At 35.5% G+C, this 12,272-nt stretch overlaps 1 protein-coding gene across 4 annotated transcripts in view; it reads left to right on the top strand.

The window, feature by feature from the left end:
* The window catches only part of MYSM1 (Myb like, SWIRM and MPN domains 1), a 41,434-nt gene that overhangs the window by 13,974 nt on the left and 15,188 nt on the right, over positions 1 to 12,272 (top strand). For all 4 annotated transcript variants that reach the window (XM_060089870.1, XM_060089869.1, XM_060089868.1 and 1 more), the window contains 5 exons: positions 660 to 1,429; positions 5,208 to 5,338; positions 6,449 to 6,552; positions 7,784 to 7,861; positions 9,317 to 9,405. In XM_060089870.1, coding sequence (XP_059945853.1) covers positions 660 to 1,429; positions 5,208 to 5,338; positions 6,449 to 6,552; positions 7,784 to 7,861; positions 9,317 to 9,405 — 1,172 coding nt within the window. The remainder of the gene's footprint in view (positions 1 to 659; positions 1,430 to 5,207; positions 5,339 to 6,448; positions 6,553 to 7,783; positions 7,862 to 9,316; positions 9,406 to 12,272) is intronic.

The following is a 12,272-nucleotide window of genomic DNA, read 5'->3' as shown; positions in this document are numbered from 1 at the left end:
ATATATACTCATTGACATTTATTTTCTTTTCCTTATTGCATTACAAGATATTTATGTTTATAACAGCAGATATGATAGATAATTTTATGCCTTAAATTATAAGTTCTGTAATATTGGAGCTACATTAAATGAACCTGCAAAAACCAGTTTGTTTCTATTGTCTTTGTATTTAAATAAAAGATGATTTTAATTTACTAAGTGAAGATATGTGAGATAGACTTCTTTAACTAAAGGATGTTTTAGCATTATAAAAAATGATCAGCTGAGGTATCAGACATTCTGAGAAATAAGCCTTTACAAATATCTTAGAGAATATCTTGTATGACGGTTGTTTGGTTCATTCTGTATGGCTGATCTGAGCCAGATTGCTGTTTTAAACTTAATATTGAAAATTAAGTATTGAATAGTAGGTCATGATTATTTGATTAATAAAAATCACCAGACCATGAATGAGTCAAATGTATTTATGGAAATTTGAAATGATGATCTTTTACATTTAAAATGCAGTTGTAAACCCTTCAAAGAAAAGCACAATAAAGGTATAATATACCATTGACATGTACTCAGTTTAATAATTTTGTATCTATCCTATTTTTTGTGCCAGTGATTACATTTTAAAATGCTAATATTATGGAGGTTTTATCTTGATTTTTAATAAGGTAAAATCAGATGGTCCAGAGAAGGAAACATCAAATCAGAAAAACAGCAGTGGTTTTCAGATGAAAAATGAAGATGAAGGCACAAAGACATGGACACCATCAGGTTTAAGGGGTCGTGCTGATCCCAACTGGAATGCTGTAAAAATTGAAAAGTTATCTGATGATGAAGAAGTAGACATCACAGATGAGACAGATGAGTTGACTTCTCAAGCTCCCCAAAAGAATCTTAGCAGTGATCTCTTATTAGATATCTCTAAAAATAAAAGTCGTGAAACCAGTAAAGGAGAATTCATTGCTTCTGACAGCCAGGAAGATCCCATTTCTAAATCTTCCAAGGAGTATCTTCAGAATATAAAGCAAGGTGAAATGGAAACACTTTCAAGCTCAGGAAATACATTTTGGACTGAAAATCACAACACCAGTGACCAAAAATCAGTTGAATTACATGATCAGAAATGTAATAAACTGATGACAAACTGTAATAAGCATGATGGAAATAGAATAATAGATGATGCCAGGCAGTTACCTTCTCTAGAGCCTTGTGAAGTTCAGAAAGACTTGAGTGATAATGAATTGCTTTTTCATTCTTCCTGCCAAATGGAGGAGAGCCATGAGGAAGAAGAGCTTAAGCCACCAGAACAAGAAATAGAAATTGATAGAAATATCATTCAAGAGGAAGAAAAACAAGCAATTCCTGAGTTTTTTGAGGGACGCCAAGCTAAAACACCAGAACGCTATTTGAAAATTAGGAATTATATTTTGGACCAGTGGTAAGGAAAAATTATATTTTTGGTGCTGGTTTAAAACTTGTGATACTCTAGAGTATTTACTTAAGCCTATGCAGAATTTAGTATTTTATATTCCTAGTGTCCCAGAGAGCTTTAACATATTATATATTTCAATAGGCAAAACTTACAATTTCTCATAATGAAATCTTTTGAAAGTTTTGGTAAATATTGTCATCTATAGCTATCTTAACCCATCTGTCTGTTCTTTAAGAGTCTGTGGTCCTAGAAGAAAAGGGATAGATGATTGCCTTAAGAAGCAATTTCTTAGGACAATGTTAGGAAGATATAGAAAACACTAACTGCATGGGAAAAGGGGGGAGAATGTCTTTCTTAGTTTATGATGTACTTTGAGGTACAAAGAGAGGAAACTTTGGTGACAGGATAGTATCATTAAATGTAGCTAGATTTCAGAAACCATTCTAAATAGCTGCCTTAAATGCTTTCAACTTTGAACTTGTGACATAATGTGTTAATAATTCCTTCATCAGGATACAGGAATTTTTTGATATATTAAGTTTACCCTCTAAATTTTCAGTGCCTTTTATTTGAATTATTTACTCAGGGATGGGGAACAAACCAAAAACTTCCCACCTTATTAGCTTAAGTGCTCTGAAGGTGATTTGCATTTTTCATAATAGTGTAATTAAGACATCATCAAACATGCATAATTTTTATTGCTTTAGGAGCTACAGAATTGTGTAGAGCCATCTTTACAGAGGGCTTCTGCTGTAACCTAGGAAGATTACCAAAGGAAAACAACCAGGCTTACTAAATTAGTAACTTTCATAAATTAGTAACTTTCATTTTACCCACACAATATTAAGTATTTTGAAATCTAAAGATAGCCCTATTCTAAAAGAAAGATTTTTTTCTTGTTCTTGACTCTCATTTATCTCGCAAATGGTTGAGGTTAGGAAAATTCTAGGTTAGAGTGGTAACAAAGTAAAGAATACCTATAAGGAACCACTCCTGACATTTGCATAGTGTTTTATAGTTTACAGAAAGCTTTTCTCTGTCATCTAATTCCTCGCAACAATCTTGTAAAATAGGCAGGTGGTATTTTCTCTATTTGATAGAATGATCTTGAGGTCAGGAGAGGTTTAGGGAGCCGCCTTGAATTATACAGACCAGCTGCTGACAAAAGAAGGACTTCAGTGCAAGTCTCAGCTCTGTAAATCACTCTTTCCATTATTCCACATTGCCTAAGTCACACTATTAAAAAAGACAAATTAAATTAAATCTCTGTTGGTATCTAATTTTGTTTTTGGAAATAAGAGCATGAATGGCCAAAATAAAAGTGCTACAAAATAATGACTAATTTGAAAGTGTCTATAAATTATCAGTGACTACTTAATGTTACTGTAATCAAATTTCATTTGTTACTTTGAATTTTGGATTTATGAGGCAGAATAATTTATATGGATAGCATAAGTTATATGGCAGTAGTTTCCTAATGTCATTTGCCTTAGTTCATGAAACCAGTTAAATATTGCTGTTTCAGTATGATGATTTAGCCAAACAGTGTGAAAGCAAAAAGGAATGTTTTGAACAGGAACTCAAACCTGTTCTCTTCAGAAATAGAAGAGAGTGTTTAGAGACTGGAGGCAGTATTAAAAAAATAGAAGAGTTAAAGTTTTAAAGATAAAAAAAGTCCTGCTAGATTTGTTTGTTGCTAAAAGATCCTTTCCATAAAAGCACATGCAGTTAACTCCCTGTTTAGGGGAATATTTTATTAAAATAGTAATCACTATCATTATTGAATACTTACCAAATGCAGTGCATCGTATTTAAGTCATCTCTAGTCCTCTTGACAGCCTTGTCCTCATTTTACAGATGAGCAAAATGAGGTTCAGAGAGGAAAAGGAACTTGTTCCAGGTCACATTAGGTGAAGGTGATTCCAGAGACTGCAGTCTTGACCCATTATTTTCACACTTTCAACTCTGGGCCTTGACTGACTTCATGCTGCCTCGCATGTTTTCCCCCCACCAGATCTTGGTGAATCTTGCTTCCTCTTCTCTTTCAGTTCTGCTCAAGGGAAATAAGAGGCCTTCTCTGACCACCCTGTGTCTACAGTAACTCACATATCGCCTCCCTCTCATTCTCTAACCCTGCATTTTATGTATCTTATAGAACTTATTACCACTGAAAATATTATATTTTTATTTGTGTGTTGTCTCCTCTCTCCCCAACCCCCCATGATAATGTAGGCTCCATGTTCATTGTTCATTGTTACATCCCTAGTGCTTAGAACAATGCTTGGAATACAGAGGCAGATTGAAGGAGTGAATCATCATTATATCATAAACATATTTGTAGAGGCCTTACTATTTGTTCAGTGCTGTACTAGTACTAAGCTCTGTTTAAAGCCTTTCAATTCGGATAATCTTTAATTAGACGAGTACAGTTCATAGATTCGTATAGTTTTTTGGTAGCTGGGTATACCATGCCCATTCCGGCTTTCTTGCCTTCATTTGCACAGTCTGTTTACTTTTCTTTCAAGATACACTGAAATCTCACCTTTGTAATGGAACTTCTGATACCCACCCACATCACAGATTACTTTTTACCCTCCCTGAACTTCTGTAGAATTTATGATTTTCAATTTGGTTTCTGCTTAGGCCTTCCCTGAACACCCTATCTAAAATAGTCTGCACACATTTCTGTCCCCTTATCCTTCTTACTGTGTCTTCCTAGCACATACTGCTACCTGACAACATAGTATATATTATTCATTAACTTATTGACTATTAGAATGTAAGGTCTGTAAGTTCGGGAACTTCAGATTCATCTCTGTATCCTTAGTGCCTAGAACAGTGCCTGGTGTATAGGACACAAAATAAATATTTGTAGAATAAAGATTGATTAAGAAATACCTATGTTATATGATATATCTGAATACTTGGTTTATAAAGTCTGTGTTTGAATCTTGTCACTTCCTTAAGTCAGTGCTTTAATCCCTCTCACCTACTTGTTTCCTTTCCTCTAAAATAAGAATGATAAAATCTGCTTTGTAGAGTTGTATATAAACCTTAGTACAACATCTGTTATAAGCACTCACTAATTGTTTGTTACAGTTATTAAGTTCTCTGTTACTTAAACTTTATGTTGTACCATCTAACATGGTACATTAAGTATATTTAGTAAATACGTGTTTTGTTATGGAAACCTCTTACTTCTTTCATAGTCTTTGTGTGTTTCTTGATTCCTTTAGAATGCCCTGTAGTATCCGTTTCTGTCTTCCACTGAGAGCACTTAATATTTACTAGCATAATGATTAAAAACTAATATAAAACTTTTAAGCATTTATAAGGTAGCTTATAATTAAAAGATGTTGTCCAGCAAAGTAAAAGTAAATGAACCTAAGCAATTTATTAAAAATTAGAGTGTCTAATACTAAATATTTTCAATATATTTATGAATACACCCTTTTTATTCAAAGATTCAGGCTTGCATTTGGATCTGTAGATAAATAATGCTCTAACTTCAGAGTCCTGGGATAACTGAAATCTATTGAATTTAATATTGGGGAAGATATGATACTTGTAAAACTCACAGTATACTTGTAAGTTACTGTATCATTGAAAGATATTTTATTTCAGAAAAGAAAGTACACTTGAGTATTATGTATTAACGTTGTCTGTACACATTACATATTGAGAGGGGGTACATTTTAAAAATATTTCAAATATTAAAAGTTTCCCCCAGGAATCTTCTTTTATGTTTTTATTTATCCAAAATAATTGTACTTCCATCTCTTAGGGAGATATGCAAACCGAAATACTTAAATAAGACCTCAGTACGTCCTGGCCTGAAGAACTGTGGGGATGTTAATTGTATTGGACGGATTCATACATACCTCGAGTTGATAGGAGCAATCAATTTTGGATGTGGTAAAAATAAAAACCCAACAACATCTTTTACTCGACATTTTTTATCCTTATAGCACCCATTAATTTCTTTGATAGTTAGAATTCAAGTTAGACTTATTATAGATATAGAATACAGAAAGATGCTATAACGTTATAGAATAAATGTATTATTGAGATTTTGTTTTGAAACATTTCTGTTGATAAACTATATTTCCTTTTAACCTACATTGAAAATTGGTGGTATGATTTTAAAGGAAGAATATTCAGTCTAACTGGCAGAAATGATTTAAGGATGCAGTTCTTTGTCAAGTAAAAGTAATTTTATGAAAAGTCCAATCAAAGCCCATTTGGTTTGGAAATACTGTGTTAATGCTAGAAATACTGTCTAGCAGTGTTTAAATAAAAAAATAATTTATGAACCTCTACACTTCAATGTAATAAAAGTGCCAAAATATTTTTCGTGATAGAGTTTCTTTCACCCTAGTTTTTCTCAAATTTAAGCATATTTTTAAATGTATTCCTCCCTTTTATTGAATTAACATGACAATTTTGAAGAAAGATAATAGTTATAGTTGCAAAGTGATAAGTTAATTAGAATCTTGTGACCCATAGTTTGAGAGGAGTGTATTCTGTATTCTGTGTCTATGAAAAGACAACCAGAAAACTTCCTGTCAGAGATTATTTCATTTCACGTAGAGAGAGAATTTATAGTCTGCCCTGGGATCTGTCCTGCATTGCAGCATCCTTGTTTGCCCAAAGCACGGTATTAGGACTGGCTTTACAGGAAAACTAAGGTGTCATACCTTCCTTAGCCACTAAAAGAAAAATGAAATCATGTTTACTGTATTAGACTTGCAAAGTTAACAAAGTGGGCTTAGCACTCATTTAATCAGAAATTAAACAAATGACCCATTTCCTAAATGTTTCATTTTATTGAGATTTCCTTATAATAACAGCATACTTTTATGTGAGAACTACCAAGTAGCACATCAAATGTGTATTGTGGAAATAAGCTCATATTTTTAAAAAAAACTTAGATATTGGCTTATAATTAATAGTATAGGTGTGCCTTCCTATTTAACAAATGAGTTCCACAAAATAATAGATTGTTTTTTTCCTGGATTCCAATAGAACAGGCTGTATATAACAGGCCACAGCCAGTTGATAAAGTACGAATCAGAGACAGAAAAGACACAGTAGAAGCGTACCAACTTGCCCAGCGTCTGCAGTCTATGGTAAGCAGTCCCTTCTCTCACTAAATGATCTTTCCTGTTTGCTCCTTACCCTGTTAAGAAAGATATGCCTACTTCTCTTCCCCTGTTTAACAAATGGCCATCTAGTAGAAGAACAGGTTTTCGCTTTTATTTCACCCAAGCCATTCACTTATTTGGTTTCCATTCAGTTTCATGTTGATTTATGAGGCAAAAAACAAACCCCCAAAATTTAAAAATTCACTCACAAACTTCACGCAGAAGCATGATGTTTCGCTAAAGTGGTCTTAGACTGTTTTGTTTTGATTTCTGTATCTAATGTATCTTTTAAAACTATACAGTTTAGCTCTTTTTTCTCTTTCATTTGTTTCTTGTTTGCTGAAAATTCTTACCGTAAGATTTAGCTTTGTAGAAGTACCATTCAAAATATTTTAGCCTTTATTTTTTAATTCTTGAGGTTAGTGAGTTTTACAGTATTTTAAAATGCATGCATCTTATTTTGAAAATAAGTGATCCAACAAGTCTCCTAAAAGGCAGAGTCATATTGTGGTCTTGTTGACTTTACTGATAAAATAGGTTAAATTGGTAATAGGTAAGATAAATGGAAAAAGTATAGATGATAGAGTAGGTATTTTTCTCAGTGTTTAGGCTGTAAACCATTTCTACCTAGTTTATTTTTTTAAGAAAGGATGTTTTCATATACAGTGGCTGGAGGTGGTGCTAGTCATACACTGGCTTCTGGCAGCCGGTCCATTTTAAAGGCTTCAGTACTGATGTTTGCAAAACTGGATATTACTAATCCAGTCAACCAACTTTATAATTTTTTACTATTTGTATTAACTAGGCAATCTTTTCCTAAGCCTGAGATATAATTATTTTGCTTCTAGTTTTCAATATTGTACCTCTGGCTGTGTGTTCTTGCAAGTTTTCTACCATAATTTTCATGGTGATTCTTTTTGGTCCTAAAAAATATTCTTGTCCTAGAGTTGTAACTCCCAAATGGTGAAAGGAAATGAAAATTAAAGAGAAATTGAAATAAAATTTAGAAAATCATCACTGATTTATTTCTGAGCAGAGTACTAGCTATTCAATGTAAATTAATAAAATATAGTCAGGCATTGCTGATCAGGTATTATAGTATTTTAATGGAGAAATTGAATTTTAGAAAATTATCATTTTGGTTTTGTGTTTAATATGCTGTGATTTCTCCAAGCTAGTCTTGTGACCTTTTGCTTTATTTTTAATTTCATCACAGCGCACAAGGAGACGTAGGGTCCGAGACCCATGGGGAAATTGGTGTGATGCAAAAGACTTAGAAGGACAAACGTTTGAGGTAACTTTGATCCCTTCAGGTGACTCAAAAGTGAAAGTTGTTTGGTCAGTATACATTTGTATATCTTAATGTCACATATATTACACTTGTTTTATGTTTGTGTGTATATATATGTATATGTCTCTTTCCCATGTTAATTTGTTTGTCTAGAAGTCATCAGTAAACAACAGAGAAGGCACTGATGGTACAGTTAACTAGGAGTTTGACTAATTTTCAGAACTTTGATTATCTGTCTCTATATTCTGGTCTCTAGCTCCAGAATATCTGCCAAGGTGCCAGGGAGTTGTGCCCTGTTCATTTCAGTAAAGTCATTGAGTGGTGTTCTGATATACCAATTAAAATATTGTTCCATGCATTAGACATAAATTGAATTACAAATATTAAAGTATTATTTCTACTAACAAAAATTATGGTCCTAAAAAGAAACATAGGCAGTGAGTACATTATGTGTGTATGTGCGCGCACACGCGTGCACACACAAATGTGTTCTGTGCATATGTAATTTGTTTGTGAACAACCAGTGCAGTCAAATGGAAATAATATGTGAATGTGTACTTACTGGCTTTGTTACCTTGGGTAACTGTACCGAATCTCAGGGCTTTATTTATGAAGTGTGGATAATAACATCTCCCTCAAAGATTGTTGTGAGAATTAAGTGAAATAAAATGTATGAAGGTCCTAATACTCGGTACTCAGTAAGCCTTTGCATGCACCAGGTACTCAGTAAATGTTAGTTCTCTTCTTTCTCTTCCCCATTCCCTGCCCCCAGCCTCACATCTGAGCATTATTCTAGGCACAACAATTAGTAACACATGGTTCCTGCCTACCAGGAACTTACATTTCTAGTAGGAAAGATAAAACCTATGGTAAGTTCCATGAGATTGGTCCCAAGAAATATAAGGTCCTCCCAAAGGTTGTGATCAGGGAAGGTTTCACAGAAGATGTGATTTTTCATCTGTGACTTGAAGGATGAGCAGGAGAATCTCAAAATGTGGAAATGTGGATGAGGCAACCCCAAGCTGAAGGAGAGGCATAAGCAAAGGTACAGACATAGGAAAATACCAGATATATTCTGGAAAAGGTACATAGTTCATAAGGGCTGGAATATAAGATTGGTAATAGAAATGAAATGAAAGAGAATTATTTTATTTTATATTTATAAAGGACTTACTGTGTCAGACATTATTGTCAATATTTTGGAAACATTAACTCATTTAATCTTCACAATAACATCATGACATTGTTATTATTACTATTATTGTTCTCATTTTAAAGATGAGGAAAACTGAAACACAGAAAGCTTCAGTAACTTGGCCAGGGTCACCCAGCTAGTAAGTAGCAGAGACAGGCATTCTGTCTGCTGAATCTGTGCTCTTTAGCTTTATGCTGTGGTGTCTCTTTATTAACTTTCCCTCTCAGTGGTTGATGGACTCTGATCAAATGGGTTTTTTTTAGCATCTCTCTGCTGAGGAGTTGGCAAGAAGAAGAGAAGAGGAAAAATGCAAACCTGGCAAATCTTCAAAAGTGCCAAGGCCAACAAAAAGGTATAGTGTGACATTATATAAGTGTGATTTTTTTTAAACTTATCACAAATGATTAGAAAATCTATGGAAGGGATATCTGATATTGCAACATTACATTGTCCACATTAAGTTTAAAAATACTGCTGGGGCTTCCCTGGTGGCACAGTGGTTGAGAGTCCGCCTGCCGATGCAGGGGACGCGAGTTCGTGCCCCGGTCTGGGAAGATCCCACATGCCATGGAGCGGCTGGGCCCGTGAGCCATGGCCACTGAGCCTGCGCGTCCAGAGCCTGTGCTCCGCAACGGGAGAGGCCACACAGTGAGAGGCCTGCGTACCGCAAAAAAAAAAAAATACTGCTGAAGGGGCTTCCCTAGTGGTGCAGTGGTTGAGAATCCGCCTGCCAATGCAGGGGACACGGGTTCAATCCCTGGTCCGGGAAGATCCCGCATGCCGCGGAGCAGCTAAACCTGTGTGCCACAACTACTGAGCCTGCACTCTAGAATCCACGAGCCACAACTACTGAGCCTGTGTGCCACAACTACTGAAGCCCACACACCTAGAGCCCGTGCTCCGCAACAAGAGAAGCCACCACAATGAGACGCCTGTGCACCGCAACGAAGAGTAGCCCCTGCTCGCCGCAACCAGAGAAAAGCCTGCGCACAGCAACGAAGACCCAACGCAGCCAGAAACAATAAATAAATAAAATAAAATAATAAAATAAATAAATAAAAAAAAATACTGCTGAAATTTTTTATTTCACTGATTACTAATTTGGGACACCTTGAGCAAAAGTGTTCATTTGTCCATGTTCAGTGAATATAGGATCCAACATATGTTGTAAGGGGGCCTTGTTTGTGACAGGTGGTCATTTAACTCCTTAGACATTATGAACAGGTAACCTCATGAAATGACTAGTTCTCTCTTTGATTGATGCTGAATGTTAGTTTTTTCTTTAATAATTTAAAATATTTAACTTGTAACATTAAGGGTCACCAAATAAGTTAAATGCCTTGATTTTATAGACCCTCACTTCCCGCAGATGACCCATGAAATAGACTATAGTTTTTTTGTTTGTTTGTTTTTGTGGTACGCGGGCCTCTCACTGTTGTGGCCTCTCCCATTTCGGAGCACAGGCTCCGGACGCGCAGGCTCAGCGGCCATGGCTCACAGGCCTAGCCGCTCCGCAGCATGTGGGATCTTCCCGGACCGGGGCACGAACCTGTGTCCCCTGCATCGGCAGGTGGACTTTCAACCACTGCACCACCAGGGAAGCCCTAGACTGTAGTTTTGTCAGTGTCCCTTTAAAACAAGACATCCAGGAATGCCACTAGGTTATTTTCAATGGAAAGAGCCCTAATACTCAACCAGTTGTATGTCCCTGGGTAAGTTACACAAAGCCTTTATAAGCTTTGGGTCCTCATTTATAAAATAATATCTATAATAGCTAACACTGTTGGCTATGTTTTAAGCACTTCATATATATTAACTCATTTAATCCTCATAACAACCCTATGAAGTAGTTAATATAATCATTCCCATTTTATAGATGAGGAAACTGAGAGGCACAAAGAGGTTTTGTGACTTGCCCATGCTTGTTAATGGTAGTGTTGTGATTTAACCCAGGCATTAAGACTTAAGAATCCATACTCCTAACCATTACATTATATATCACCTCTCTAAAATTAAAATCAAAACTTAGAGTTGTGAGAATAAATTAAATGAGATTAACTATGTAAGAAAATACAGTTGTCCATAAGTTAGGACTCCTCATCTAGTGTCCACACATTTGATTTTCTGAATCTAAATGTGAGACATACTTAATTGTAATTTCAAGTCATTCTTCCAGTTTGTGAGGACCTTTTTGAATCCAGATCCACTTAGTAGCTTTGAATCAACATTTCAATAAGCTTGCCTTTTCTACAATTGATCACTGATTAAAATGTTTTTTTTTGTTGTTGTTTTTGTTTTTTTTTTGCGGTACGCGGGCCTCTCACTGTTGTGGCCTCTCCCGTTGTGGAGCACAGGCTCTGGACGCACAGGGTCAGCAGTCACAGCTCACAGGCCCAGCCACTCTACGGCATGTGGGATCTTCCCAGACCGGGGCACGAACCCGTGTCCCCTGCATTGGCAGGCGGACTCTCAACCACTGCGCCACCAGGGAAGCCCCTAAAATGTTTAACTGAGATAAATGTAAACCTCAGATATCATTGTTCAATGAGCTATATATTACCACAGTTAACTATTTCTTCACCTTATGCAGAAGAATAATCATAGCAGATGTCTTGCTTACATTTAGTAACAATATATTTGAGTCTTTATGAGTCTGCTAGTTTCTAGCAGATCATTCCTATCAAAAATGAAATTTAGGTGTACCTGTCATGACTTATATTTTCATGAACCCATTATTGTTCTTAGTAGTCACCTCTTCACTTGCTAAAGGCTCACAAATCAGCTGTTTAATAACCTTTTCTAGAATTTTCCTGATACTCAACATTTAATTCCTCTGCTTCTTTTTTTGTGTTTTGAAAACAGGCCCAATAATTGCCTATTCCTAGTCCTCCAATAATTTTTTCATTCTCTGTGTTTCCTCAAAAAGGGTTGATGGTGGTTTCACATGATGGTTCTTCAAAGTGCTCTGGGATGCATATGCTTTCTTTCTATTTTCTCATCTATCTTGACCTTTCAGTTCTTTTTATTTGCATTGACTAAGCACTTTCTAACTTGAAGATCTTCCTCATTCAGCAAACACTTTTTGAATGCCTACTCTGTGTCAAGCACTGTTCTAGGTACTTGCAATACTGTATTCAGCAAAACAAAGTGTCTGATCTCCTAGCACTAAGTGTCTGGTAGAATAGGAACTAAATAGTTCTGCTCTTTTCCAGTTGTTAA

This window comes from Mesoplodon densirostris, chromosome 2, assembly GCF_025265405.1.
Source record: "Mesoplodon densirostris isolate mMesDen1 chromosome 2, mMesDen1 primary haplotype, whole genome shotgun sequence".
Lineage (NCBI taxonomy): Eukaryota > Metazoa > Chordata > Mammalia > Artiodactyla > Ziphiidae > Mesoplodon > Mesoplodon densirostris.
This window is presented reverse-complemented; position numbering and strand designations above follow the sequence as displayed.